The sequence below is a fragment of the Enhydra lutris genome, unplaced genomic scaffold (assembly GCF_002288905.1).
Source record: "Enhydra lutris kenyoni isolate GAN:26980312 unplaced genomic scaffold, ASM228890v2 scaffoldscaffold13, whole genome shotgun sequence".
NCBI lineage: Eukaryota > Metazoa > Chordata > Mammalia > Carnivora > Mustelidae > Enhydra > Enhydra lutris.
Window position 1 is genome coordinate 32,059,508 of NW_019154097.1, and position 27,281 is coordinate 32,086,788.

At 56.9% G+C, this 27,281-nt stretch overlaps 1 protein-coding gene across 13 annotated transcripts in view; it reads left to right on the forward strand.

Annotated features, from left to right (window-relative positions):
• The window catches only part of LOC111146150 (Ral GEF with PH domain and SH3 binding motif 1), a 275,084-nt gene that overhangs the window by 234,490 nt on the left and 13,313 nt on the right, over positions 1-27,281 (forward strand). For 6 of the 13 annotated variants that reach the window (XM_022501573.1, XM_022501576.1, XM_022501574.1 and 3 more), the window contains 5 exons: positions 11,060-11,186; positions 12,490-12,647; positions 14,906-14,957; positions 25,674-25,757; positions 27,047-27,152. In XM_022501573.1, coding sequence (XP_022357281.1) covers positions 11,060-11,186; positions 12,490-12,647; positions 14,906-14,957; positions 25,674-25,757; positions 27,047-27,152 — 527 coding nt within the window. The remainder of the gene's footprint in view (positions 1-11,059; positions 11,187-12,489; positions 12,648-14,905; positions 14,958-25,673; positions 25,758-27,046; positions 27,153-27,281) is intronic. The other 7 variants (XM_022501581.1, XM_022501579.1, XM_022501583.1 and 4 more) reach the window with 4 other exon arrangements.

A 27,281-nucleotide genomic window follows, 5' to 3' on the forward strand; every position in this document is an offset into this window, starting at 1 on the left:
GGACAGCATGACACAGCTGACAGAGCAGGGGACAGGGAGCCGGAGGGCCCTGCCCTCAAGTCCGACTCACCATTCACCAGCTGAGCTGTGTACCACCGCTGATGGCCAGACACTTCAGAACTTAGTGGCCCAGAACCACCGTTTTCATTACAGGCACGGGCTCTGTGGCTCAGCAAATAGGACAGGACACAGCCAGGATGGCTTGTCTCTGCTTCACAGTATCTGGGGCCTCCGTCAGAAGGACTTGAAGATTGAGAGGGACTCAGTGACTAGGGGCTGGAATCCTCTGGATGCTTGTGGTGCTGGCTATTGGCAGGGCCACAGCTGGAGTAGAACGCACTTACGTGTGGCTCCCACATGGCCTGGGCGTCCTTACCGTGTGACAGCCTGAGTCCCCAGCTCCTGCGTGGCAGTGTTCCCCCAGAGCAAGTGTCCCAAGAGCAGGGTCGAAGCTGCGTCATGGCATCTGTGTGACGTACCCCACCCCCAGAAGTCACGTGGCCTTGCTTTTGCCACGCTCTGTTGGTCAGCGCGGTCACACAGGCTCACCCAGGTCCAAGGAGAGGGGACGCAGACCCAACTACTCAACACGGGCAGCGTGGAGAATTTGCGGGCGTGTGTTAAACCACCACACCAGCTGGTTCGTGCTGGTTCATGCTCGGGAAACAGAGGCTCAGAGGTGATGGAGATGGTGGTGGCAGCGGCAGCGGCAGTGGCTGTGGCTGGGACCCTTTGAGCTCGTACTCGCTGCCAGGCACTGTTGGAAGCATCCCCTGTGTGTTGACTCGGGACCCTCACACCTACCCTGTGCGGCGAGGGCCGAGAGCCTTGTTCTGTAGGAGGAGGTCGTGGGGCACTCACCCCCTCATCTCTCGGATGGAGGAGGGAGCAGAGCCCGCTGCTGAGCCTGGGGGTCTGGACTGGTCACCTGTATCCCCTGCATGGAACAAGCAGGATGCCCTTGAGGGTCCCAAGCACCTTGGGCTCTGCCCCCATTGCCCTTTGTGTCCGTGCAGTACGGTCAGAGACAGTACAGTGTCTGTGCCGTCATCGCTGCCTTGGGTGACAAAGCTGGCATATCCAGGCCTTTCCTAGAGGGACTTTTGAGTCACATACTGTCCCTGCGTGGCTCTCAGAAGGCCGGTTCTGTGTAAGAATCACAACTCCAAACCTGATTTGGCATTAAACCTTCTTCACTGCCCCTGGCTGGGGCCTGATCTCTTATGGTCAGGGTTGGGGGTGCTTGGCCCTTCTCCCTGCCAGGACTCTCTCTGTTTCCGTTGGCTTGCTAACCTCAGGGCGTGGGGCAAAGGACAAAGTCTTAGCAGTGGGCACTGCTGTCTTGGACCCTTCGGGTGACAAGTGCTATACGGATGTCCTCATATGAGCACTTTCATGGGTTTTTCAGAGATCCCATGGGTCCCTTGGCTGGGGCGTGCGCCCGTCCATTCTGGGACCACAGCAGTCCCTTCACAGTCTGTGCACCTGGCCGGCTCCTTGCGGCTTGGTTTCCTGCAAGCCCTTACCTCCAAGCCAGCACTCCTCACAGGGGCAGTGGGAGGCCACACCTCACCTTGCCCTGACAGACCTACCAGTGCAGCTAACCCTGGTGTGGCCACCGCTGTCCTCTGGCTGGGGCCGTGTGGGCTCCCATGCCTGAGGAAGGCACTAGGAGTCGCCTGGCTCTCCCACCTGCCAGGGACATATGTCGAGCTCCCCAGGTGGTCTGTGGAGTCCTCCCCCTCCACTGGAGAGTAGTGAGCAGAAGAAGAGAGTACCGCATGGGCGGGGGGTGGGGACTCCCCCTTGCATAGCCCCCCCCCCCGCCGTAGCTTTTTTCGATTCTCAGAATGGGTAAAGGGGCTTGGGGGAGGCGCCCGAGAGCCGAGAAGCCCGTGTCTGCCTCTCCACTCTGGGAGTTCACATCTGCTCTGTTCCTCGTCTCTCTTCTTAGTAGCCTGCTACATCAGGGTCAAGCAGAGGAACACAGACACCAGCCCACTTTGGTCCCACTCCTCTGCCCCGCTGTGGCCCAGCTCCACACTTTGCACCAGTGGCTTCCCGGGGCTGCTTGCTCTGACTCCAGGGAAAAAGCCTCTGGGCCTCACCACTGTTGAAGGGGGATCAGATGCCGTTTTTCAGGAAGAAATGAAGCGGGGCATTCTGAATGATGTGTGAGCCAGATCTTGGCTCACGGCGAGGACCCATGAGAGCTGCGTGTGTGAGAAACAAAGAATGTGTGTGAATGTAACAGTGACCGGCTTCCAGGCTCACCCGTGAAGCCTGGCCTGAGAGAACTTTCTGTGCACAGGGCCCCATGTCCCTGAGTGCCGGAGGGCAGCCCCAGGGAGGGCCCTGGTCTGGGCATGGGGCTCGCAGCACACACAGTAAAGAAGCCAGGAAACACACAACTCCCTTCACCTTGTGCGCCGTGTGCTCCCATGATTCCGTCGGGAGCCTCGGATCCGGCCATGGCCACTCCCCTTCTCCAACGCAGAGAGGCACTGGACTCCGAGCTCCCGGCAGCCCAGGCAGAGGCTGGACTGGAACTCGAGTCTTGTGACTCCGAGTCCCCTCTGCCACAGCTGCCTCCTATTAATTTCCAGTGTGTAAGACTTGGAAAGTAGCCCGTGAGCGGCCGCTGTCTGCCAGACTGCTTCAGTCGGGCAGTGCTGACCCAGGGCAGGGACATGGATGCTGCTGGAAACCCGTGGGAACTAGGCTCCCTGTCCTCCTCTGCAGAGCCTGCCCCTCTGTAGCCAGAACCCCACGCCTGGCGCACTCGGGCCTGGACAGCCCCCGCCTCCCTGAGCTGGTGCTGCTGGTAGGAGACTCTGGTCAACAGGAAATTGCATCTCGTTCCTTACTTACAAGTGCATGGGTGTTGTGAAGACAAGTGCAAGGCTGCCAGAGAGTGAGGGACTGGAGGGCCTGGCCCGAGGATGGGGGTCACTGGCTTCTCTGAGAACTCAGGACATGTGCACCAGCAGCACAGGGCCTGCCTCTCAACAGAAGCCCTTCCATCGCTAATCGAACCACTGGCAAAGGGGGCAGGTCAACAGTTCTTGCCTCTGTTTCTCCCTTCTCCCGAGAAAACCATCTGGTTGAGCGGAAAGTTGTTTCTGGAGCGTTTCAGTCTTGCCTGCTGTGGTCCACATGGGTGGGCAGAGGAGGACGCTGGCTCCTGGCGCTGGCCATCCGAGTCAGGTGGTAGGCTAGGCCCCTCCAGCTTGCTCCCTCTAGAGACCCGGACCCAAGGGAAGGAGAGCGTGTTGCAGCCCCAAAGATGGGTGCTACCTAGACAAGGTGCCTCTGAGGGAGAAGTGGTGACAGCCAAGGATGGGGCTGCTGCCCAGGAAATCAGTGCACTGCTTCTAACGCCTTCCATTAGACTTACAAGTGAAGCCCAAAGTCACTCTCTTCATGCATCGAAAATGACACTTGTCTCAGATATTTGTTCTGTTGACCCTGGATCTACACAGGGTCTTTTAGCCTGTCCCTTCTCATTCCACAGACACTGGTTCTGTCCCAGTTCTCACTGAGTTTACAACTCTGGATGATTTTGCCCTCTCCTGGGGCTCCACACACCCCTGTCTGCATGCATCTGTCCCCGGTGCCATCTGTCTCCTGAACGCCACACCCAGCAGCCTCCAGACATCAGTCCCAGTCTGAACTTCCCATCAGCCCCACAGGCCTGCTTCCTAAGTGAACAGCAGCAGCCTCCACCGAGGCTGTCCTGAGCCCCCCTCCCGCCGCACCCCTGCTGGTCCATCTCCTACCCACCTGTCATCCTCATCTCTCCTTCCCAGCCTGTCATTCTGGCCCCATCCATATGCTTTTTTAGCCAGAGTGTGCTTTGTAGGGTACAAATCTGAGCACATCACCCCTCCTCCTAAAAATCTCTCCACCTTTCTCTCAGTAAACTCCAGCCTCCTCCCGTGGCCCTGCCACTCTGGCCACCACCCCCCACCCTCCACCCCCACCCCAAGCATAGTCCCCACCCTCGGCTCTTCTGCCAGGCTGGCTTCCTGCAGTTTCTCTAGTAGCTTCTGTTTTCTGTCATCTTGGGGTCTTTTCTCTTTTGCTGCTGCGTCTGCATACGCCACGGCGTCGGCTTGGGCCAGCCTGGATATCAGACCCGCCAGCTCCTCTCCGACCTTCCAGTGTTCTCGGATGCACAGCTCACGGCTCTGCTGCTCACCAGCTGCTTGCCCAGGCAAGCTCCTTAATCCTTCTAACCTCAGGTCCCACATGGTGGCGTCGAGATTACAACCAGGCCTGGGAGGCCGTGTTATTGCACCCATGTGAAGCTTTTAGCACAGTTTCTGGCCCCCACAGATGTGCAAAGGTCAGCTGCTACCATTACCACCATCGTCATTGACATGGTCGTCATGCCACTGGTGTAGTGACTGCTGTGAACGGACCTGTTACCTTTCTTTTGATCCAGGCATGTGTCCTATTGGTGTAGTCACTGCTATTATCATATCTGTTTTCTTCTGTCCTCCTGTCAAAGCCTGTGTCCCTCCCGGGTATAATGACCTGCATACTTGTCTTTCTCGCCCACTTGACTGTAAACCCCATGAAAGCAGAACACGAGCTCCCTAATCCAATGTGGCTGACCAGCACGTGGCTCAGGGCTGGCTCCGGGTCAGAAAACACTTGCTGCAGAAAGAAGGGAAGGATGCTGTATCATTTCCTCTTCACAGGGAGCCTGCCAGGTTGGGCCACTGTTCCTGTTTTGCAGACGTAGAATGAGGCTCAGAGGTGCCAGGTGACTTGCCCAAGGTCACTCAGCCTGCAAGTGGCCGATAACACCGGAGCCCACGTCCGTCTGCCTCTGGATCCTGGGTTCTTAGGACCATTCATCACCCCGACTCCCGCCCACCGCAAAGCCGTTGTTAGAAGGCCTTGTGCTCTTTTCTCTTCCAATCAATGAGTGGTCTGTTGGGCAGCCTGTTGGTTTCTTGAGAGAAATGTAATGAAAACCAGATTTTTTTTTTCAACACGATATCTAGTTCCCCACAGAGACTGTCAGTTCTCATATGTTCCAATAAAACTGCTAAAGAAACAACCACTTAAAGAGCTTTAAAGATTATTCATGGAAAAATTATGCTGAGGAAAAAGAGAGCAATCCTCTGACATAGTCAAGCCACATGGTCAGTTTTTCCAGCTGTTCGTGCCATATCGGGCCGGGCAGCAGGGACCACACTCTGCAAAGCAAGGCCAGAACCCCAGCTCATTATCACTGCCCTTATCCCTGCCCTTGCCCCAGGGGACATGGAGAAACAAACTTGCCAGCCGCCCAGCTCAGAAACGGCCCCAGAAGACACGTGTCTCTGGTGCTGTCACGTGGTGGCCATCCCAGGCTTAGTGGGGCCGGAACATGAGGCCTTTCGGTAGCCGAGAGCGTCACTTACTGGCAGAGAAGCCACCCCCATCCTGAAGTCCCAACTGAATGGAAATTCTTCTGCTTCAGCGTCAGACCAGGCTATTGGTCAACAATGCAGGGGGTGGGAGTGGCCAAGACCCGGGGCACCCAGAGCAGCATCGGCTTGGACGCTGGACCCAGGCAGATCCAGCCTCTTCTGCCTGGGCCTCCCACCCTTCCCCTCGGCTGGGCTGAGGGCCATCTGAGGCCAGTCAGGCCTCCCAAGGCTGTGCAAAGCAGCGAGAAGAGGGAGGCGGATCTGGGCCTTGTCCTGGTGGGAGAATCAGGAGCCCAGCGGAAGAAACCAAGGGCATATCCGCAGGCCTAGGAGAGCAGCACACGCGAGTCAGAGCCAGGATGCGGGGAGCACCTGGAGGCAGGCGAGAAAGGAGTGAGTGGGACAGCCACCGAGGTTACCAGAAGAGCTTTGGGGGTCCAGCTCTCTAGGCTCAGCCCAGCACGCTCAGCCAGCTGAGGGAGCAAGGCCAGCACCCCTCCAGCGCGTGACCTCATGTGCCTCAGATGTCTCTTTAAAATGGCGACTGTAAAATTGCCAGCTACCTACGAGTTGATGTAATAGGATGTTGGAGTGTTGGGACAAGCCTGGCATGCAGCTGGTGCGCAGTAGATGTTTGTCCTCTCCACCTTAACCTGCAAGTGTAGCAGTTGGACCTTTTGCAACACACGCTTCCTTGAGGAAGTGCCACCTGCTTCTATCGGATCACCTCAAGTGTGACACTATTTTTTTCTGCCTCAGGTTTTCGGTAACGCCTGACCTTCGAACTGCTAGACCTGCCCCCCCACTCCCTGTCCCGCCCCCACTGGGAGAGCCGTGGACCCCTGGGCTCAAGTCCAGCACGTGGCTGCTGAATGGGCCCTGGCTTTCCCATCTATGAACCAGAGCTGCTGGGAGAAGCCCCGACGTGGAGGGCAGCACGCCCTGCACCTCGGTCCCCGGCACAGAACACTCGATCGTGATTATCACCGTCATTATTACTGTGACAGCACAGGGAGTCGAGTTCCAGTTCAAACCACAGGGGCCAGAGCAGTGCAAACTGACCTTTGCAAAACACTTTCTGAACCCATGGTGGGAGCCAGGGTGACTCAGTCAGTGTAATCCCGCGGCCATGCCACTGATAAACAAGGCGAATTCCGCCCTCCGCATGGATTCACTTATTGAGCAATAAGTGCAAAACAAAAACAAACCAGGACGGCCTCCATTCTTCCCTTTCTTCTCTGGGGCAGACACACGAGACATTTCCTCCAGGCCTGAGCTTGCTTTTGTCCCAGCTTTTGCACAGAATGTCTTCACTGGGGTGCGCATGCGGGCCACCTGGAGAGCAATGGCCAGACCCGCTTGAAGCCAATGAAATCAGAACCTCCAGGATGGGCCCAAGAAACCCCATTTCTCTCCAGATGCCTCTGCTCCATCCCCCGGTGAACTGGGCTGGTGATGGCATGGACCACCTTGCAGGGAAAGATGCCCGCAGACGCTCAGCTGAAGTACGTCTCAGTACCTGCACACGCTCCTCGAAGGCCTTCCATGGGCCGTGTCTTGTTGGTAAAGTCCAGGCCCCGCCTCTCAGGCGTCCTTGTCATGGATCCATCTGTCAGAGCCCGCTTCTGAGAGACCCCAGGCAGCCTGGAACTGGAACATGGTTTGCATGTTCTAAAATGTTTACACAAATGGCATCATGCCTCAATGTAAACACACTTTTGCACCTTACACTTTCCGCTTCTAGGTGCTTCTAGGATTTAATCTGTATTGATACCTATAAATCTGGTTTCTTCGCGGTTTTCCTGCTCTGTAGAATTTGCTGGATGCATAGACCACAGCTCATTCATCCATTTCCCTCCTGAGGGCCATGTGGACTGTTTCCCCTCTTCTGCTGTTGGACGCAGTGCTACGTAGCACATCCGTGTGCATGCGTCTCCTTGTGCACATCTGCAGGCGTTTGCTCAGGGCGGATTCCTCGAGTTGGAACCGCCTGCACAGAGCCCTGGCACCTTCACCTTCACTCGCCGTTGCCGCTTTCCAAGTATTGGGCACTCCTGTGAACCCCGAACTAGCATCCCCCTAGCCAGCACTGGACATCGTTAGGCTAATTAATTTTTACAATCTAATAAGGTAAGAGAGTTTTTTTCTCACTTTTACTATATAATTTGCATTCCCGTTATCCCCAGTGAGGTTAAGCACGTCTCTTTGTAGTAGTGATTGGTCACGTGGGGTTCCTCTTTTGTGAATTTCCCATTTGTGTCCTTTACCCATTTTCTCTGTATGGTTTGTCTCTCTTCACCGATATTTGAAGTTCTTCATGTATCTCAACACGAATCCTTTGCTAGTGATGTGGTGATAGATCTCTTCTCCCAGACTACAACTTGCCTTTTAACATCGTTTTTACGGTCTTTTATTTGTTTGTTTTGGAGAAGAAATGTTTCATTTTATTTTATTTTATTTCAAGATTTTATTTATTTATTTGACAGAGAGACAGAGAGCACAGTGGGCAGAGCGGCAGGCAGAGGGAGAGGGAGAAGCAGGCTCTCTGCTCAGCAGGGAGCCCGATGTGGGGCTTGATCCCGGGACCCTGGGATCATGACCTGAATCGAAGGCAGACGCTTAACTGACTGAGCCAGCCAGGTGCCCCTGTATTCAATTTTTTTTGTCCTTTAGGGTTTATGCTTTTCGTTTCTTCCTCCAAGGTCATAAAGATTGCCTTTTATTTTTTTCCCAGTAGTCTCACATTTTTGATTTTCACATTCATGACGTGAATCCGCTTGTGTAATATAAGGTGGGAGGACTCTAATTTCATCTTTCTCCAAATGGAGCCCAGTGCCATATACTAAACACACCCTCCCTTCCCCACTGATGTGTAATTCCACCACCATGAAGAAGCAAATCTGGGCTCTCCCTTCTGATTTACTGAACTGTTTCTCTATCCCTGCCCCAAGACCAAACTATGTGAATCACTGTTGTTTGTGTTTTGTTCTGATATCTGGTAGGGCGAGGCCTTTACTATTTTTAAGAACTGTTTTGGCTACTTTGTCCCTTTATTTTTCCAACAAGATTTTAAGATCAGCTTAAATAGCCCGGTTAGGCGGTGTGTGAACACCACGGCATCAGCAGTCGCAAGCAAGAAGATGGTGTGTCCGGCTTCTCATTTTTTCAGACACTCATGGAGCCGTATGGGGGTTGGATTTCAGAGGCAGAAGATAAAGTGTGGGGACTCAGACCATGCAGTGACATGAGTGATGGGTGCGAGGAGATGTGCAAAATCTGGGGGCCTTGACGATTGTGTATGGCAAGCAAAGAGGAGATAAGAAGAGAAGAGACAAGTCACAGTCTAGGAGAAGCCGAGATGACCCCACCTTCCAGGCCAGGTGGCAGAGTGTCCAGAGTTGGAAATAGAGGAGGAGGCTCCAGGTTCAGCCTTCACTGAGCTGAACTTGGGATACCTTACGGAAGTTCAGATGGAAACGTCCTGGGTCTATTGGTTTCAGGCTCAGAAAAGTGTCCATTTCAGACTCATCAGCATATCTGGTGAGATAAATTAAATCAAAATCAGGAGCCAAAGAGGGAAGCGTGTGTAGAAAACACAAGCGTGAGAGCTGGTTGGAGGATAAGCAGCCCACGGAGGAGCCAGAGCAACAGTGGCGAAGATGCACGGAGAGAGGCAGGAGAGTGAGACACACGGACACCCAGACACCCAGGACATACGGTGTTTCGAGAAGGACTGGTCACTGGCACCAGATGCCACAGGCTCTGGTGAGAAGGACAATGGTGTTCATTAGTTTCACAAAAAGGAGGTCAATGGAAATGTCACTGGGTGTGGAAACCAGATTTCAGTGACTTGAAGGCTGGGTGTGGAGGACAGAAGCAGAGCTGCGAGGACAACAGCCCTCTGACAGGGCGCGACTGGCTGGGAGGAAGACGGGGCCAAGGGACCTTACTTCACAGAGAAGGAGAGACAAGGGTGTGTTTAGAGGGCTGGGGAAGGGGCCTGGGGAGAGAATGGGAGGTGATGGCGTGAGTTCTCAGAGGGAGCAGGTAGAACCGGGAGGAGACAAGTTCCAAGCCCTGGGCCCAGCAGGGAGCCGCGTGTGGGTGCGGCCACCGGTGACAGTCGCAGGCTGGACCTGACAGCCACAGCTTCCTCATGGAAGGAGAGAGCAGCATTGCTTGAAAGGGAGAGGTCCACAAGCTGCACAAGGGGCTCAAGGACAGAGGGGTTGGTGGTGGGGCGCGGGGGTCTGAGGGAGGAGGTGTGTGTGCCCTGTGGGTTGTGGACGGGAGGCAGAGGTGAGCCAACGGCGGGGAGCGGGAAGTCTGCGCCCCGGACAGGGTGTGTTCGCCTGCCTCCCGAACCTTCCAGAGTACCAGGAGGGAGCTAGGCTTTCTTCAGTGACAGGCTGGGAACAGGGCTCAGTATTTAGGACATGAAAATGGGGATGAGTCAGGCGTGCTGGAGGACAGGGAGCCCTTAGGCCCCGTGTGGATCTGCGGCGTCTTGTGGTGGAGGGTCTGAAGCCCTGCGTGGACCTCACAGGCCCTGCAGGGAAGCTCGCCTGCGTGGCTGGGCAGCAGCCTGTCGGCTTGCTGTGTGTTGATGTGCTGTGCAGGGAGCCGCCAACTCCTTTGTGGAAGCGCTGGCTCTTAACTTCCAGCGTCTGTCCTGGGTAGCTAAGGCTAGACTAGCATCTGGGGTCCCCTCCCTTCAAGACTTCCCTTCCCACTACCACAGTAGTGGTCAGGACCTTGCCCCTCCAGCTGTATAGCCCAGGACGTGGCTGCACAAAGGGTTCTGCCTCAGTCTCCACACTCGGCACCCAGTGCAGTTTGTGGCCCCAGCAGCCCCCCCACCCCGCTCTCGTGACCTCCCACTGACCCCATGGCTAAGGCTGAGGAGGACATGGCAATAATTACCAGAATCAAACAAGTAGGAGCACTGTCTGTGAGACTCCACGTACGTGACCTCATGACCTCCCAACCGCCTGCAAGGTCAGCTGAGTTACTCCTGCTTTCCAGAAGAGGAACCTGAGGCTCAGGGATCAAGTGAAATAACCTGTCCGAGGTCATCAGCCAGTAATGGATAGGCCTGGCGTCTCAGCCCCTGCCTCCCTAGCCATGGCCTACCGCGGGAAAGCCACTGCCTCCCCGAGAAGCCCCCCATCCCCTCTGGCTGAATGAGCAGAGAACAGAAAGTGGCCACAGGGGCACAGGGCACGGACGCTGGACTTCGATTCAGAAGATACACTGTGAGCTCTCAGTTCTGCCACCCAGCTGGGTGCCTTGGAGAACTGTTGCCGTGGGGAGACCAAGCTAGGCTGCCAGTCCCCATGCCTGCCTCCCGCCTGCGCCCCACACCTCCATCCGCACATTCGCTGTATTAGCCAGTGGCACTGTCCGGTCCAGGGGCACCGTGTGCAGCAGGACACCAGCCATCTTGACAGTTCAGAGGCTAGTTATGCTGCCCGTGAGGGGTCCGTGTCTCATGAGTAGAAAGCCTCGAGGCTTCTGTGAACCTTGTCCTGCTTATGTCAGCCGGGCCTAGTGCCTTACCCCGCCGGGGCCACCACCTCTGAGCCTCCCCAGCCTGCCCTGACCATTGCTCTCTCTCTCTGTTCTGTTCACAGGCCCCTCCGCCGGCTCCAGCTCTGCGAGGTTCAGCCGACGGCCCACCTGTCCTGATGCGTCTGTTGCTGGCAGCCTCCCCACACCCCCTGTCCCGAGACACAGGAAGAGCCACAGCCTGGGAAACAAGTGGGTGACTGAGCATCTCCCCGCGCCCCCCAACACCTGCCGTGGGCTCCAGACTGGGCTGAGTGTGGGACATGGGCTCCAGGGCTGCTGGGAATGCTTGCCCACTGGGGGGCTCCCTTATCCGTCTGCTGAGTGCTCTCGGTATCCCTGGCAGGTGCCCTCTCCCCAGGATGACACGGGCTCAGAGGAGTTGGGAGGGCGGCTGGGGCAGCACAGCCTGTGTACCGGTGGCGAGCATCACTGGTTCAGGAGCTGATGGAGGAAGCACACGGGGAAGTGCAGGGAAGTGCAGGGAAACGATGGTGGGATTCCAGAAGCTTTACCCAAGCTCAGTTAGTGCCTCCCTTATGGAAACTCCAGAGTCCACTGGACATCATGACTGTCATCCAGGACATCACCAAATGTCTCGAGGCACAGGCACCTGCCAGTGTTGGGGCTCAGGGTCTCTTTTCGCCCGTTGTTTCAGAAAACCCGAAGGGCAGTGAGCCTGCCGCTGGTTTGCCCGGCCATATGGGACTGACACCCGGGGGTGGGGGTACCCAGGTCCCTTCTGGCCTCATCATGGCCGGGCCTGTGTCCCCAGGGTTTTGGGCACAGACTCTTGAACAGCTGGGTCCCTCCTCCCTCTGGTCTTCCCTCCTCTCCTTCCCTCCGTCCCTCTCTCCCTTCCTTTCTTCCTCCACTAAGACACAAGCCTCAGGCAGCTCAAGCTGGCCCTGGGGTCCCTCACAGGCCGGAGGGGGAGGGTCATCTCTGAGTGTTTCGGGCTTTGCCCTGGTTAGATGCTCCGCCATGTGCCTGCCGTGCCTTACATCCTTGAGCCCCTGCAGGCGTGAGAGGTGGGTGCTGTCTTCATACCTTGTGAGAAGCCGTCCTCTGAGACTCAGTTGGGTGGAGTACTTTGCAGCTGTGAGCAAGGTTGACACAAGGATCTGGACCAGACGTGTGGCTCCAGAGCCAGGCATGCTGGCCGCAGGTCACACCGCCCCTTCCCCTGTGTGGCTGCATCGTTCGCAAGCACTGTCCGCTCACTTGAGCCTTGTCGTCCTCCCGAGAGATGCAGGGCAAGTATCATTAGTCCCCATTTGACAGATGGAGAAACTGAGGCTCAGAGAAAGGAGGCGACTTGCCCAAGGTCACGCCATGAGCTAGGGCAGAGCCTGGACTTGCACCATGCTTCTGGGCGGAAGTCCTTTTCCTCCAGCTGCGCCGTCTGCTCAGGACCCCCGCGCACGTGCAGGTGTGCTCGCTGTTATGCCACAGATAAGGAGCTTTGCCTTCTTTCTTCCTTTCCATTTTCCAGTATGATGTGTCAGTTGAGTGTAGTTGAGAGTAAAAGTGCGACATTCCCATCGGAGAAAGCGAGGCACCTGCTGGACGACAGTGTCCTAGAGTCCCGCAGCCCCCGCAGGGCCCTCGCCCTCACCTCCTCCTCTGCCGTCACCAATGGACTCTCCCTAGGTAAGCGTCTCCGGCCTGCACACGACAGTGGGCGGGCCACAGTCCGGTGTGTGCTCCGTGTCTGTCTCTGTCACTGTGCAGCGCCCGGTGGCCCGCCACCCCCTGCAGAAAGGGCTCCCTACCGCAGTCGCCCAAGCCAGGGAGGCCTCTGCTTCCCGGTCTCCGGGGTTCCACTGGGTGCTCCGAGCACAGCAGGCGGGTGGAAGGAGCCGCCGGATGCACACCTGAGACCCGCTGTTACTGGTTGGCAGCTGCCAAAGCCTGGCTGTGCCCCAGGGGGCCTTCTGTCCTGGGGGCACCACAAGCCCCGGTGTGCAAAGCCAAGTAGGGGAAGCAGTAGGTGAAGCTGCCTGGGGACAGCAGCGGGGCGGGCCACCGGGTTCTTCTTGTATACTTGTCTTCACACTGAGAAGCCAGAGTTTCGGAGGATGAAAAATTGATCCTCAGGGATAAAATTGCGTGTTTGAGCTAGAGCCAGAAATGGTACTTGTGTCATGGAAGGAACACAAGCCGAATTGCTGAGGCCAGGATGGAGAGAGGCTGAGTCAGAGCTAGGACACTGTTGTGCTCTGGTCACAGGCCTGTCCCCCTGTAGTGCCCAGGTCACCTGTCATGACAACCATCAGACAAGTACACTGTCCACTGGCCGTGCCTGTGTTTCCATAGTCTGTGTGTCTGTGTGTCTGTCTGCTTCCCTTCAAAGGGAGCCCTCCCAGGGCTGGTGGCGGCTTAGGGAGTCGCCAGGGTAGGGGTTTGATCTCGTGAGGTCTGGTTGGGGGCCCATGAATCCTGGGAGGAAGTTGGGGGGAGGGCGGGGATCCCAGGTCCTGCATACCTGCGAAATGAGGGAGGTCTCTGAGTCACTATCACTGGGGGGGAGGGGACAGCTCTCTCCCACTGCCAGAAAGACTGTGACAAGCAAGGCCTATGTCTCCCTTCTGGCCTGGGAGGAAGTCATCCTCACTGGGCCCAGTCAGGGGTTTATGACAGCTCAGGACAGTGCAGCCCGTGGTTCATAGGTGTCAGTATGCTGGAGAGAATTCCGGGGTCAGTATGGTGGGGAAAGGCTGGGTTGAACCAGGTAAGCAGGTCTGTTCTCAGAGCCTTGAATGTGCCGATGGGCATTATGGATCACCAAAAAGGCGGTAGAGTCTGCAGGTTCTCCCAGTCTGGTCATGGGACCCTTTTCCTTGGAGTGTTCTGGAATGAGGTATGGATGGGGAGGAGGTTCCGAGGAACCAGTCTGGGAAACGCCAGCCCCAAAGCCTTCAGCGGGGCAGCAGGGCAGCTGTTTTACATCCCAGGAAACTTACTGAGCTGTGCCTGAGCCCCCAGCCTTGACTCAGAACACTGAGTCAGACACAATACTCTCCAGTATCCAGACAGGGATCAGCAGGCGGTTTGGTTCTCGGCTCCTCTTCTTGGAAAACTCAGACACTTTTCTGTATGGAGCCGAAAACCATGCGTGCGTGTGCCCTATTTGGAGCCCTCGCCACCCGGTGACTCCCGAGGGACCTGAGACCTCCTCCCTCCCCCTCTCCCCCTGCCCAGAGTCGGTGCCAGCAGGCGGCCCGCAGAGGGCCAAAGCGAGGCAGTGCCAAGGCCTGAGGGAGAGCACAAAGGACTGGGCAGTGTGCCGTGAGAGGTGTCCTTGCGGCCAGAGCCGGGCCTTGGCGAGCAGGTGTCCCAGTCCGCCCCAGAGGGCCAGCTGGGGGAGATGGACCCTCTCTCCTGTGTATGCTGGCCAGGAGGCAAGGGGCCACTTCCGCAAGGCTTCTGTCTTATGCCAGGCAGTTACTGTGACAGTCCTGGCCCTTGGGAAAAGAAGTGCTCATTTGGCCTGTGTCCTCACTTGGTGAGGCTTGTTCTAGCACTGGTTTCACTTGGTCCAGGAGGGAGGCCGTGGTAGGGCCAGGCCAGGCCGACATGGAGGCTGAGGGGCGCAGGGCCTGGCGGGCCAGTGCATAGCCAGGAGCAGCCTTGCGGGGTCAGGGGTGGGCAGGAGGCAGTGGGAAGGGTGGAGGACCTACCGGGAACAGTAGGGGAGACTTCTTTTGACCATCCCAAGAGAGCGAGTGAGAAGTGGCAGCAGCAAAACCCCCAGTCACACGGATCCCCCCGGGGTCAGAAAGCCGTGTCTCCCGCATGTCTGTGGAGCTCAGGGCCCTGGGCCTGCTGACCCAGGAGAACGGACTCCTGTGGGGTTGGCCGCTCTTCTGTGAGGCTGCCACGCTCATTGATCTGTGTTCCTTTTCCAGGCAGTAGTGAGAGCTCAGAGTTTAGTGAAGAGATGTCTTCAGGGCTGGAAAGGTGAGTGTGGCCTCAGCTCAGCCTCTCTCCCAGGGTGGCACTCAGGGCTCTGGGCAGGGACCAGCCCCACCCCCACTGCCCCTCACTGGCCCAGGCTGGGGAGGCCGCTCTGTGGCTCCTCAGGTCAGCTCGGCCCAGGGGCAGGGCCCGCTCAGACTGGAGGGTGGAAGAGCAGGATGGGCGTGGGGTGGGGGTCCCAGCCCCATGCTCTGAGCAGCCCAACTCATTGTCCAGCCCAGAGCTGGCCCAGGAGCCTGAGGCCGGCAGCTCTTCCTCAGGCTGAGCTGCCGAGGAGACCTGCGAGCAGATTTGGTCTGAAATGTGGCTTCTCAAAACCAGAAGCCTGAGATGGGCCTGGTGTGGAGATGGGCACGTGGCTCCGCCTGCTGGGGTCTCAGAGTGTTACACCCGCGTGGCCTCAGGTCTTGGGCACCGTGACCGTGAAGTGGATCCCAGCCCACGGTTTGGCTTCCTGTGGTGAGCACTTTTGCACCCGGAGTGGGGCCTCCTGCTCAGGAATCCACCCACTGCGTGTCCCCCACACACTCATGGGCTCCGAACGGGGAGCGCCCATATAGCTATGGTGCCCCCAAAGGTGAAGGGGCATCGTGGCGACTCAGGGTGTGAGGGACGCGGGGAGAAATCCACTGACTCGGAAAGCTGCAGAGGCGGATTTGCACTGTCCTTCGAAGTAGCCCCCCCAGCGGCGTGCAGGGGCATGTGTGCACACTCCCACAGTTACGTACACTCTACACACGCACACACAGACTTATACACACAGTCTCCCACGTGCGTGTGCACACGTTTCCTAAGAAATGCCCCGTGTGTGTACACATTCATACACACGTGCGCTCATGTACTCACACATATGTGGGTATACAGTCTCGCACGTACATTCACACACAGCTCACACATGTACACACCCACACATGTGCATGTGTGCTCACACTCACACGCACACATACTCTCTCTCTCCACACTCCTCACTTCTCCTCTAGTGCTGAAGCCTCCTGTCTTATCAGTCCCCATAATCATAAAATGTCCAGAGAGGAGATAAACCCACCCAGGACATCCTCACAGGACAGAGGGACGTAAACGATAGATCATAAGTGATCTTTGTCGAGCATCCCCTGTGCGCCAGACCCTGTCTTGGCCTCACCAAATCCTCAAGAACCCTACACAGCGGTGACTCACAGTGTCCGCAGGCTCTGAGAGGTGAGGTGACCTGTCCTGCTTCGCTCTCCTCTGATAGGGCAGGACTGACCCAAATCCACATCCTCCTGACCACTGAGTCCCCCTTTTTGTGCTCCTGGCTCCATCCAGAGGCCATGGTGACAGCTACAGGGACTGGTCCCACGTCCGTTGGTCAGTCTGTCTGTGAGAGCCTAGATGAAGGGCTGGAAAGGGGGAGGACAAACACTGTGAGCTCTTGGAACCTGCTCCCTCTGTCCCTGCTGTAGGACTCCCGGAGGGACGTTTGCTCTGTTCTTGTCTAGCTTGCTCGGGCCAGTGGGCCCCACTGCCTGCGCCCTGGGGCCAGCCCAGCTGTGGCAATGAGGGTGGACTCTAGGGTGGACTCCAGATCTGATGAGTAAAAGTCTGACTTGTGTCAGCATCCGTCAGGGGACTCCTAGGGAGATCGTGACAAACGGGGCTTATAGGCAAGCCAGTGTCCCCTGGCCCCAGGCCAGTGGGGGGACACTGAGTGGGAAACTTCTGCATGCTGCCAGGATCCAGACCAGAACTTACCCACTGGTTCGTTCGTTCCATCATTCATTTCAGTCCGTGGCTATGTAGGAAGCCACTGCGTCCTGCCAGACACCATGCTAGTCGCTGAGGGCAGCAAGTAGCTCCTGACGCGCTCCCGTGACCAGAGCAGAGCCACCAGGAAGGCAGACAGTGAGGGGCTTCCTGCCGCATAGAGGGTGCTCTGCTCAACCAGTAGCGAGCCCTGTGACATATAGCGTTTCTCTTTTCTCTTTCACTTAGAACTTGGCATTCGATTTACTATCCATTGAAATGTTCTAGTAAGTGCTTTTTGGGTGGGACCTCCCACAAGAACTGGTCTCCCAGCTGGCTTGCCCATGCAGATGCCCAGCCCCGTCTCCGGCAGCCGGCAGGGGGAACGTCATGTTTCTCATTCTCTGGGATCCTAGCCCGATGAGGGGAGCAGACCACCTGCTTTGGAAGATGCCCGTGGGGCTAGGATGAGCCCTCCAGTCCAAGACCCAAGCTGCCCACTTTGGCCTCTAACTCCTTTGGCCAGGCCTCCAGTCTGCATTTCCATCTTGCACTAGCCTCTCTCCGTGTCCACCAGAAAGAATCCACTCCCTCAAATGCACATGAGCGTTTGAGACTTTCCTGAAGAGCCCGTGGGAGAGCTGGAGGGGAGGGTGTGCCTCATGGCCATTGGAAACTTTTGCTAAATGCCACTCTTTCCCACACAACTCAGGGACCACAGTTCATAGGGCTTCCCTGCCTCACCTTCACCCACACAGTGCTCAGCCCCCCTAGGCCTCCCTTCACGCCCAGGCCACTTTGCTCTTGCTCTACAAAGGGGAACAGATTTCCTCTTCCAGAGCCTCCAAAACACTCAACAAAGCATAGCTTCCCTTCTCAGAGATGCCATCAACCGGTCCTGACCGAGCCTGTGGGAACACAGCCTTCTCTACCCCTTTACGCGTGCATGGGCAGACAGTGACCTCAGGACCACAGCCAGTGGCGCAGGAGAGCCCCTCCTCCCACCCCACCCCCCAGAGGAATGAGGTGTGATGAAGAGGTCCTGGCTTCTCTAGTCCCCAGAGGCCCGGCTAGGGCAGGGGCAGCCCCACAGCCCCGAAGCTTAGGGGTCACAACCCGCAACTGACTGGTCCACCAGGCCCCCGGCCCTGCTGACACTCTTGACCTAGGCCAGGAAGAGAAATGGAGCCAAATACCAGCATGAGGGACAGGGAGCTCCTAGGCCGGTGACACATGCCACCAGCACATGACCCTCCACTGGTCGGCAGGCCCAGCTCAGTCACCCTTTATGCCACTGTGACTGGGCGGGCAGGAGGGTTCCAGTTGTCTGACCGAGTGCAGGGTCATTTGGTCTCGTCTTGCAAGTTTGCCTTCTCTGAGATCATACCCACAGCCGTGTCACCCTGGGGCCTGAAGGCTTGAGCGACAGCCGGAACTCAGGCTGCACCCAGTACTTCGCTCGAGTGGCGACCTTAATGAGCTCCTGTGATGGAGCTCACAGGGCCTGGGGACAGTTTGTGCTGCTCTTCCTCAGAGTGGGCTTAGGGAGGGATGGCAGCCCCCCAATCCTGTTCTTGCTAGGACTGTGCTCGAGGGCTCATGGGGCGAAGGGGGCCTCCTGCTGCCACTCTCATCCTTCTGTCGCTTCATCTGTCTCAGCCCCAGCAAGGCCACAGGACCTGTGGGAACAGACCAGCCATGAGGTGGCCAGATCAGGGAGGGGTTGGTTTGGCTGCTGTAAAGACCCTCCCCTGTCTTTGGACAGAGTGGTGGTCCCGGGTCAGCGCCCTCAACAACCTGAGGCCAGAGTCACTGGGCCAGGGGTGGGGGGGTGAGGGCGGGCCCCCTCCTCTCTTAAGACTCTACCTCATGTCCCAACCTGCACCTTTCTCGCCTCAGTGTCCTGGGTTGAGGACAAAAGTGGAAGGAGGACCCCATATTGAACTGTGATTTCCCAAGGAGAGAAGGCAGGCGGCCGTGAAGAGGCATTTTCAGCATGTGCTTGATGAGCTGGAAAGTAGGGACTGTGGACACTGCCCTAGGCTAGCCTCGAGCAAACCTCAGGCTTCTCAGAAACTCAAGAGGGAAGAGAATATTTTAGGCCCATCAGCAAGAGCTAACAGGTGCTTCTTTTTATGCCTGATTTGGCACTGACATGAGAACAAAAATCTTAGCCTAAGAGTTCATTTTAAATGAAATATTTAAAAATAGGAACAAAACGGATGATAAGAGGTGAACACATATGTATGTACAAAAGCATGTCATGTCGCTCATCTCGGTTCTCTCTGAGTTCTAGGGCCACCGAATGAATGTTCTTCCTTATTTTTCTATATGCTCCACATCTGCCACAATGGGTACATGTTTCTTTTACACCCAGAAAAAAATTAACATTTCTTTTAAAAAAAAAAAAGAGTTCATCAGAAACATTTACTAATTGGTTTTTAAGAGGTGACATATGAAAGCATGTCACAGAGCTCATCCCGAAGCCCTCGGCCATCCGTCTTGTCTAGCCCGACATCAGTCGTGTGTGAGGAAGCGCCGCTCTCGCACGAGGGAGGGGCAGGCCGGAAACACAGGTGGCGCAAAGGCGAGGAGGAGGCAGAGGGATCCTTGGGGATGGGAGAGGCGCGAGTGACGGCCCCCTCTGAAGCAGAGCTGTTTCCCCTTCCGGCGGGGGGAGCGGGGCACAGGGGAGCTAGTCGCAGCTCCTGGTCGGGTTGGGAGACGGAACAAATCGATGATGCCAGGTCTGCAGAGGGTCCTGAAGCTGTGCCGCTCTCCATGGGAGTGTCCAGCACGGTCCCCGAGTCAGACTGCGGGGTCCGCGGTGGTTTCCGGTAGAGGCGAGGGTTAAGCAGCAGCCCAGGGACATTGGTGAAGAGGACCACCTTAGGCCCTCAAGAGGGGTCTCGGGGTCTGAAGAGGCTGCAAGGCCCTAATCGTGTGCCGGGATGGGAGGTGGCCCAGGGATGCTCAGTCCGGCTCTTCCGAGTCCCTGCAGGAGAGGCAATCACATCACTCGGTGATGTGCCCCGGTCTCCAAAGCTCTTCGTGAGCCTCTCCATCGAAACATTGCGGCCTGGCTTCCCGAAGCCGCCGGCAGCGCTGGGAGAGGCCTGGGGTCAGGACAGCCAGCTCTCTGTGACCTTGGGCCTATGTCTCAGCCTCTGAGCAGCAGGAGCCCCAGCTCTACGCTATGAGGCTCCCTGGATACACATAGCTCATAGGTGGAGCTTTGTGCTTGGGAACTTTGACTTTTTTGAGAGTTTCACTCGGTGGTAACTCCTGGCAGCCGGCAGGGGATGCAGGGGTGTGGGGGGTGGTGAAGAGGAAAGTCCCCAAATGGCAGTTCAGTCATCATGGGACAGAGGAGCCAGGCGTGGATGGCCTCCAGGGTGACAGGGAACTGTGGGAAGGACCCGTCTAAGAGGCTGCTGCAGACAGTCGGCCCCACAAGCGTCCCAGGGTGCCCAGGAGGGTGGGCGATGCAGTGCTTCCATGCGTGGGGTTTCCTTGTTCTTAGCCAGTGGAATCTTCCATCTTTAGGGAGACCCCAGGGAAGTAGAGTCATGGCGGCAGATTCCCCAGCCTGCTACCTCCAAATCAGAGCTTTTAAAGAGACCCTTTTCCTATTTTGAGACAATCAGAGGACTCTAGCAGATAGCCCAGGTTTGCCAGGGTACAGAGCCACCTTCTGAACCCCAAACTATGCAGCATTTCAAGAGATGGGGGGTGGTCTAGAGGCAGTCCTGGTGGTGAGGGGTCCCTTTAACCGAAGTGCAGTGTGAGAGTGGCTGTTTTCAGGGTGATTTTCTCGGAGGGTCTCGCTGCCTTCCTTCCACCCCTGTGGCCAAGGCCCAGGAATCTCCAGGTTCATGTCCCGCCCCCACCCACCCATTGGTCTGGTCTCCCCAGCTCCGGCTTGCTCTGCCTCCTGTGTCAGCCTAGTTGGACGATGTGCCGAGCTTCTGATGTGGGCTTGCCCCAAAGATGCTGTCTCTTGCCTTGCTCTCAGCGGCAGACACTGAAGTCTGGACAAGGAGGCTACCCAAGCTGCTCAGGCTCCTCTGAGAGAAAACAGTGGGCAGCAGTCCCTGGGCCTTTGGCTCAACCTTGTCCTCGGGCTGCTGTGGCTTCACAGGCAGCTGAGAAATCTCAGCCCGCCCTCTCCTCCCGTACCCACATCCCCTCCGAGTCGGGTCCTGGACAGCAGGCGGGATTTCTTTCCATCTCGAGTCAGTCCTTCTCCATATATATCTGCCACACCCCCCTCTCGCTCTCTGCAGACCAGATTTCTAGACTTCTCAGCTCACAGAGGGGAAGAGGAACACCTTGCAGCTCCCACATTTACATGTTACAGCTTCATCCAGCCACAGAGCCTGACTTTCCTTCTCTCTCTCACATCTGGTTCCTAATTGCCATGAGAGAACATCTGATTGACCTGGCTTGGATCAGGTGTTGTTCTGTCCACTCAGCTAAACATGCAGTTCGAATGTGGCTCCTAGAGACCCACTCAGCAGATCAGGGACATTGCCCAGAGAGAAGTGAGTGAGTGACTTAGAACAGTAAAAGTCCGTGGCAAGTACTGCTGGAAGGGACGTCCCAAGGTCCAGCAGAGCCTCAGGGTGGCAGCTTCCTGTCTACAGATGAGGTCAATCTTCCGAAGTGGCTGGGACCAAGCTCTGGCCTAATGGGACAGCTTCCCATTAAGGTTTGCTGGTACAGGTGGACACATGGTTGATGAACAGCATTTCCTGGGCCCTTCCACAGGCCCACTCCTACCTCAAGGGGCTCTGTGTACTTGACATAGAAGAATGGGGTGGAGGACCCTACTGCTAAGACAAGATTACTAAGACCCCAGTGTAATTATTATCCAAGACTTCTCCCTATTCTGCAGCTTCCTAAACCAGAACAGGGACGCGGGGCTTTCTGAAATTTAATCTCCGTGATGCTACCTAGCGTGTACCTAGAAAACTGCTGAGGGGGAGATGCCTTTCAGACCTGCCTTGGCTAGTCTGCGTTCTCCTGATGCTGTTGGCCCAGGCAGGACCCTGGCTGCTTCTGCCTCGACAGCTCTATCCACTCTTCCTCTTCCTAGTGTTGTGACCTTGGGCAAGTTACTCCACCTCTCCAAGCCTCAGATGCCTTATCTATAAGATGGGGTTCGGAGTAGAGCCTGCCTGGGGCGCCTGGGTGTCTCAGCCAGTTAAGCATCCAACTCGTGATCTCAGTTCAGTTCTCGATCTCAGGGTTGTGAGTTCAAGCCTTGCATTGGGTTCCCTGCTGGGCACAGAGCCTACTTAAACAAACAGAAAAATAGTGCCTGCCTAACAGTATTCCTTATTTTCAGGATAGAAAATCCCAGTGTGATTAGACAAGATAATAAACAAGTACTGCTTAGCACATTGTCTAGCACCCATCATCCCCATCACCCCCCCATCATCCCCATCGTTCCATCCTCATATCCCCATCATCACTGTCATTTCATCATTCCCATCAACCCCATAACCCCATCATCTCCGTCATCCCATCCTGATCATCCCCATCATCCCCATCATCTCCATCATCCCCATCATCCCATCCTGATCATCCCCATCCTCTCCACCACCCCATCATCATCACCATACCGTCATTCTCATCAGCCCACCCTTATCATTATCGCCACTTCCACCACAATCATCATTTTGTGCAGCATTTGGGACTGAAGTGTTCTACTTGGTTGCCAGCCTCCACCTTCCCCAAACCAGACTTCCCATGAGTAGGGTTGGCCTCTGCATCCTTCCTCCCCGCCACTGCCCAAGATCATCCTTGAGAGGAAACAGTAGAATGGCCTCCCTGGGGTACATTACGTTCAGCCACATTCTGCCCCAGTGTCATGCTGGGAAAGGTGTCTGTGATTCTGGAGTGGGAACCCCCATGTCAGTCCAAGAGATCCCCTGACTTCTGAGTTTACCAGATATGACTGCCCATTCATTTTTCATTTTTCTGGCCCTGAACATTCAAATAGCAAATCTCAAAGCAGGGCCATGATCAGATTGTTTCCAGTGGCTGAAGATCCTGGCTCCTCTGTGCTGATTCTAGCCTGCTTGGGCCCAGCCAGAGTCACCCCAACTGTCACAGCCTTCCTCCAGCCCTGCAGGGCTCCCCTGGGGGAGAAGGCTGCCACCACAACCCTGACTATTCTGAAAGTGGGCCTTGGGGAAAAGTCACCATTATGCTGACCTTCACAACCAGGGGCACTCACTCCTCCAGGGTCCAGGGAAGCAGGCTCTGACTTCCCTACTGGGAGCAGCTTGACAGACACAGGCCCTCTGCTCACACAGGAGAGCCGGCCTCCCTTTGTGAGTACTTGGTCTCCAACCCTACTGACAGGCCGGTGCGGTAGGCTCAGTGGCTTCACCTCCCTGAGCCTCTGTCTCCTCATCTAGGACAGGGCGGGAGCAGTGCCCCTCGCGGAGGCTGGAGGAATGGCGTGTCTCGTGGTCCCCAGTTGATAAATGGCAGCGGCTCTTAAGCGCCAGTCTCCAAAACCCCCCAAAGATTACTCTAGCACAGGGACAGAGGGCCGAGGGAGCTGTGGTCCCATCCCCAGAGATCCGGGGCCACGGCTGCTGGGGCCATCCAGTCTCACAGACGCGGACAAAGCCCAATCACTGCAAGCTGCTGCAGAGATCCACAAGAGTGGTGCCTCCGGGAGGAAAATGTCCCGACGCCACCCACAGGGTGGACCCAGTCCCCGTAATAGACTCCACCACATGAGACACCTCAGCCTCCCTGCGACCCTGAAAGGCGTGGGAGGAGCTTGGGCTGTAGAGTCCGAACAGGGTTCAGATCCTGGCTTACTGGGCTCGTGCCTTGGTCAAGTGTCTTCCCATCACTGAGCCTCAGTTTCCCTCTTTTGGGGAAGACAATGTGCTTAAATAAAGCTCCAGTGAGATGGTTGAGTGTCATGGCCTTGCACATGCGAGCCCCTACTCACCAGTGAGCTCTGCACCCCTGCATTCCTCCCACCAACCCAGAGCACTGGGGAGCACCCTACGCCTTTTGGAAGAACATGGAGAAAGGCTGCTTAAAAGGCTAGACAGGCTGGAAGATGCTGAGTTAAGGCTCCCCATTGACAAGTGTCAGTCAGGCAAACGTCTGCTGAGCGTGCAGCCGTGGACTATCTCAGGAAGAAGAGGACGGAAGGAAGGTAGCAGCGCCAACCACGTCCCCCCATTCGTGGAACCACTGGACATTGTGGACAGCCCACTGTCGCCGCACCTTATCCTTGGGCACCAGGGCAAGAAGACAAGAAGAAAGGTGGAGAAGAAGGGCCAGAGGACCCAGCTCTGGAAAGGGAGGCTCCATCTCCAACTCCAGACAGGTCGCAGCTCAGAGCAGGAATCCAGATCAAAGGGGGAGATGTCCCCTGGGCACGAGGAATGTCATCACAGAAAGGTTCGCTGTCAGATCCTGCCCCGACTCCTAGGACATCTCTGGTAGTGGCTGGGGAGGAAAGCACCTGGCGGCAGCCCATCTCGAGTCCTCGGAGCACCCTGCTTCAGCATGGGGTTATGCCATGTTGTGAGGGACTCGGCAGTGTTCCGGTAACAGTGAGAATCCTAGAGCTTTCCATAAATGAGAGCAGATTAGTCATGACCTGTGACATCCTGCTCACTCACTGCACTGCAAGCCTCTTTCTGAATTGGTGGGGGCTGGAGGGAGGCGATCTGGCCCGTGGGCTGGGCATTGGGCGAGCTGGGGCCTCATCTGCGCCAAGGCTCGTGGTGGGGCTGGGGTCAGCCTGGAACCATCATCTGTCACCCAGGTGTGCTGGGGAAAGGCTGAGATCTGTAACCTCTGAGGACTTGGGGGGCCAAGCAAATGCTGTGGCTTTTTACCTAAAGAGGAGGGGCTGACGGGCAGCTGGCCTAGACGGCCATAAGACTCCCACCTGCCCTGAACTTGAGCCTCTGTACAACAGGCACAAGGTGGTCATCAAGAACTGTTCCTTCTCAAGTGGAGGACTGAGGGGCAGGGAGCCACACGAGCCTGCCTCGGAGGCACCTGAGCTTACTTACGCTAGGACGGACCTGCTGCCGTGAATGAGTGCATCCCCCCCGCCGCCCCCCTCCAGGTGTCTGGTGCCATGGGGCCGTGTGCAGCGACCTAGGACTGGCAGCAGGGAACAGCAAAGGCGGTCCTAACCTTATCTGACCTTATAAATTGGGTTACATTCCTGTTTGGCCAATGGGCCAGGAAAGTGATGACCCAGAGAGACACCATGCTGCGGGGGTGAGCAGGTGTTTGAGGACCACGTGGACACAGGAAATCATCCTGGTGAAAGAGGAAAGGGTGAAAAGGAGAGACAGAAAGATGGAAGCCTCCCCCGCAAATAGGTTAAACTTCTCACTCTGGGAGCTGTACCTTCCCCTGCAAAGGCTCCCTTTGCAAAGGGACGCCAGGTGGGAGAGAAGGCAGAGGAGCAGCCCACAGGGAGATGGCAGGGGTCCAGTGGGGGCCAGCAGAGGAGGCATCCGGTGGAGAGGACACAGCAAACAGAGGAATTCAGCTGTGCCCTAGTGAATGAGAATGGTGCGCACGTCCCCCGCCCCCCGCAACAAACACCCCCCAGGCCCGACATGCAAGACTGCCCACAGTTCTGTGTGCCCTTGTAATTGGATTCACCATGGACTATTTGGGCTGGATGGCATTTTTTGTTAAACATGTTGGCTTCACATTGGGTAAGTGCGTGTGCCCTGGTTTTAGTCACCCCCTGACACTCACTGATGGAGGCTCTGGGGGCGTCGTGTTCATAGACCTGGCAGCTCCAGATATGCCCCAGATGTGTCTGCAGCTTGATGTAGGAGGTGTGGGAAGAGCTGGGATCGGAGCCTCCTGAGCCAATGCTCACAGAGTCCGAGATGCTCTTGCTTCCTCCGAGTGTCTGGTTGTTCGCAGCTGTTGCTAAATCTCACCCCTTTTCTTCTGAAGCAGGGGACGTCTGTATGCCACGCTGGGGCCCAACTGGCGGGTTCCGGTTCGGAATTCTCCCAGAACCCGGAGCTGCGTCTACAGGTATCCATTTGTTGTGTGCTCGTTTACTTGACAGCTAGCTCTAGGTTGCTCGGTGGACACTGAGCGCTGTGCTCGTGGCTGCTGGATAAGCCACAGTCCAAGAGGCTGCTGCCACGGGAGACAGAGACTGAACCGATAATCCCAGATCCCTGATGGTCCCAGAGAGGAGGTGGGCTGTTCTGCGAGGGGAGAGCAGGGAAGGCCTCTGTGGAGAAGTGACTGGAAGAGTGATAGGAATGATCCAAGTACAGGGAGGGGAGTGTAGGGATGAATGCACCCCAAGCCAAAGGGAGACAGGAAGAGCAGGATGGCTTGGGGAGTGAGAGAGGGGAGGGGTGGAGATGAGGCTGGGGAGATGCGACCCAGCCAGGGGGCAGGGGTGGGGGAGTGACAAACAGTGGCATAACCAGGTCATCATGGCCGTGGCAAGGAGAGCTGGAAAGCATGCAGGAGGAAGGCAAGGCTGGCCTGAGGGAGGCCAGGGAAGAGCACTGGGCAGTGGCTCAAAGGGAGAGCAAGTTCTGGCCTAAGGTGGGGGGAGTGAGATGGCAGAGAGGGGCAGTCAGGCATACGTAGGACTTGGGGTCGGTACATCCTTGGGATCGGGTAGGTTGCAGGGGTGGAGGGGAAAGAGGAGAAGCCCCCCCAGATCTCTGGTTCAGGCAGCCATGTGGATGGTGGTACCGTTTACCCACCTATGGAAGAAGAGCAGCTTGAGGAAGGGCACCCAGTTGAGGGAGGTGCCTGTGGGAGACACCTACCCAGTGACCGGAAGCCATCCAGAGCCTCGGGGCAGGTCCCAGCCGGTGCTGCACTTGGCTGTCTTTGCCTGTAGGTGGCGCCCGAAGCCCTGAGGCAAAGGCACTGGGCTTGGCGGCGCTCCCTGGTCCCGCTTCTCACTCCACCGCCACCTTCCCACACTTGCTCACTGCTCCTCCAGGCTCTGCCAACACAAGGAGGGGCTGCAGGGCCCCAGGCTCCCCAGGTGGAGAGGAAGGTAGAAGCTCGGGAGGGCCAGGAGGAAGCCACCACCGAGGTCAGGAGCAGGAGGCCGTGCTCCTGGGGTCTGGGTTACAAGAAGCTCTGCACCAAGCCTGGGGCCTGAGGCACTTAGAAAGGCAAGGGAGGTGAAAGTTTCCAGCTGTGGCCAGCGCAGGGCCACCTGCCCTGATCATGTTGAGTTCTCTGGCCTGGCACAGCATCATGAACTTGGCAGTGGGGAGCTGGGAGGGAGAGGTGCCTGAGCGCGGCTCCTCCAGGGCAGTGTCTGACTGGTGGTCTCCCCCCAGCCCCACGGGCCCGTGCATCTGTACGCTGGGGAGCTCGGCCACAGTGCCCACCATGGAGGGTCCTCTGAGGAGGAAAACTCTGCTCAAGGAAGGCCGGAGACCCGCGGTAAGTGCAGACCCACCTCTGTCCAGAGGCAGCAGGGCCCTTGGGGAGGGCCCTGGGCTCTGGCCCTGGCTATGCCACTGAGTGGGCAAGGGCCTCACTCCCCACATCTGTGAACTGGGATACAATAGT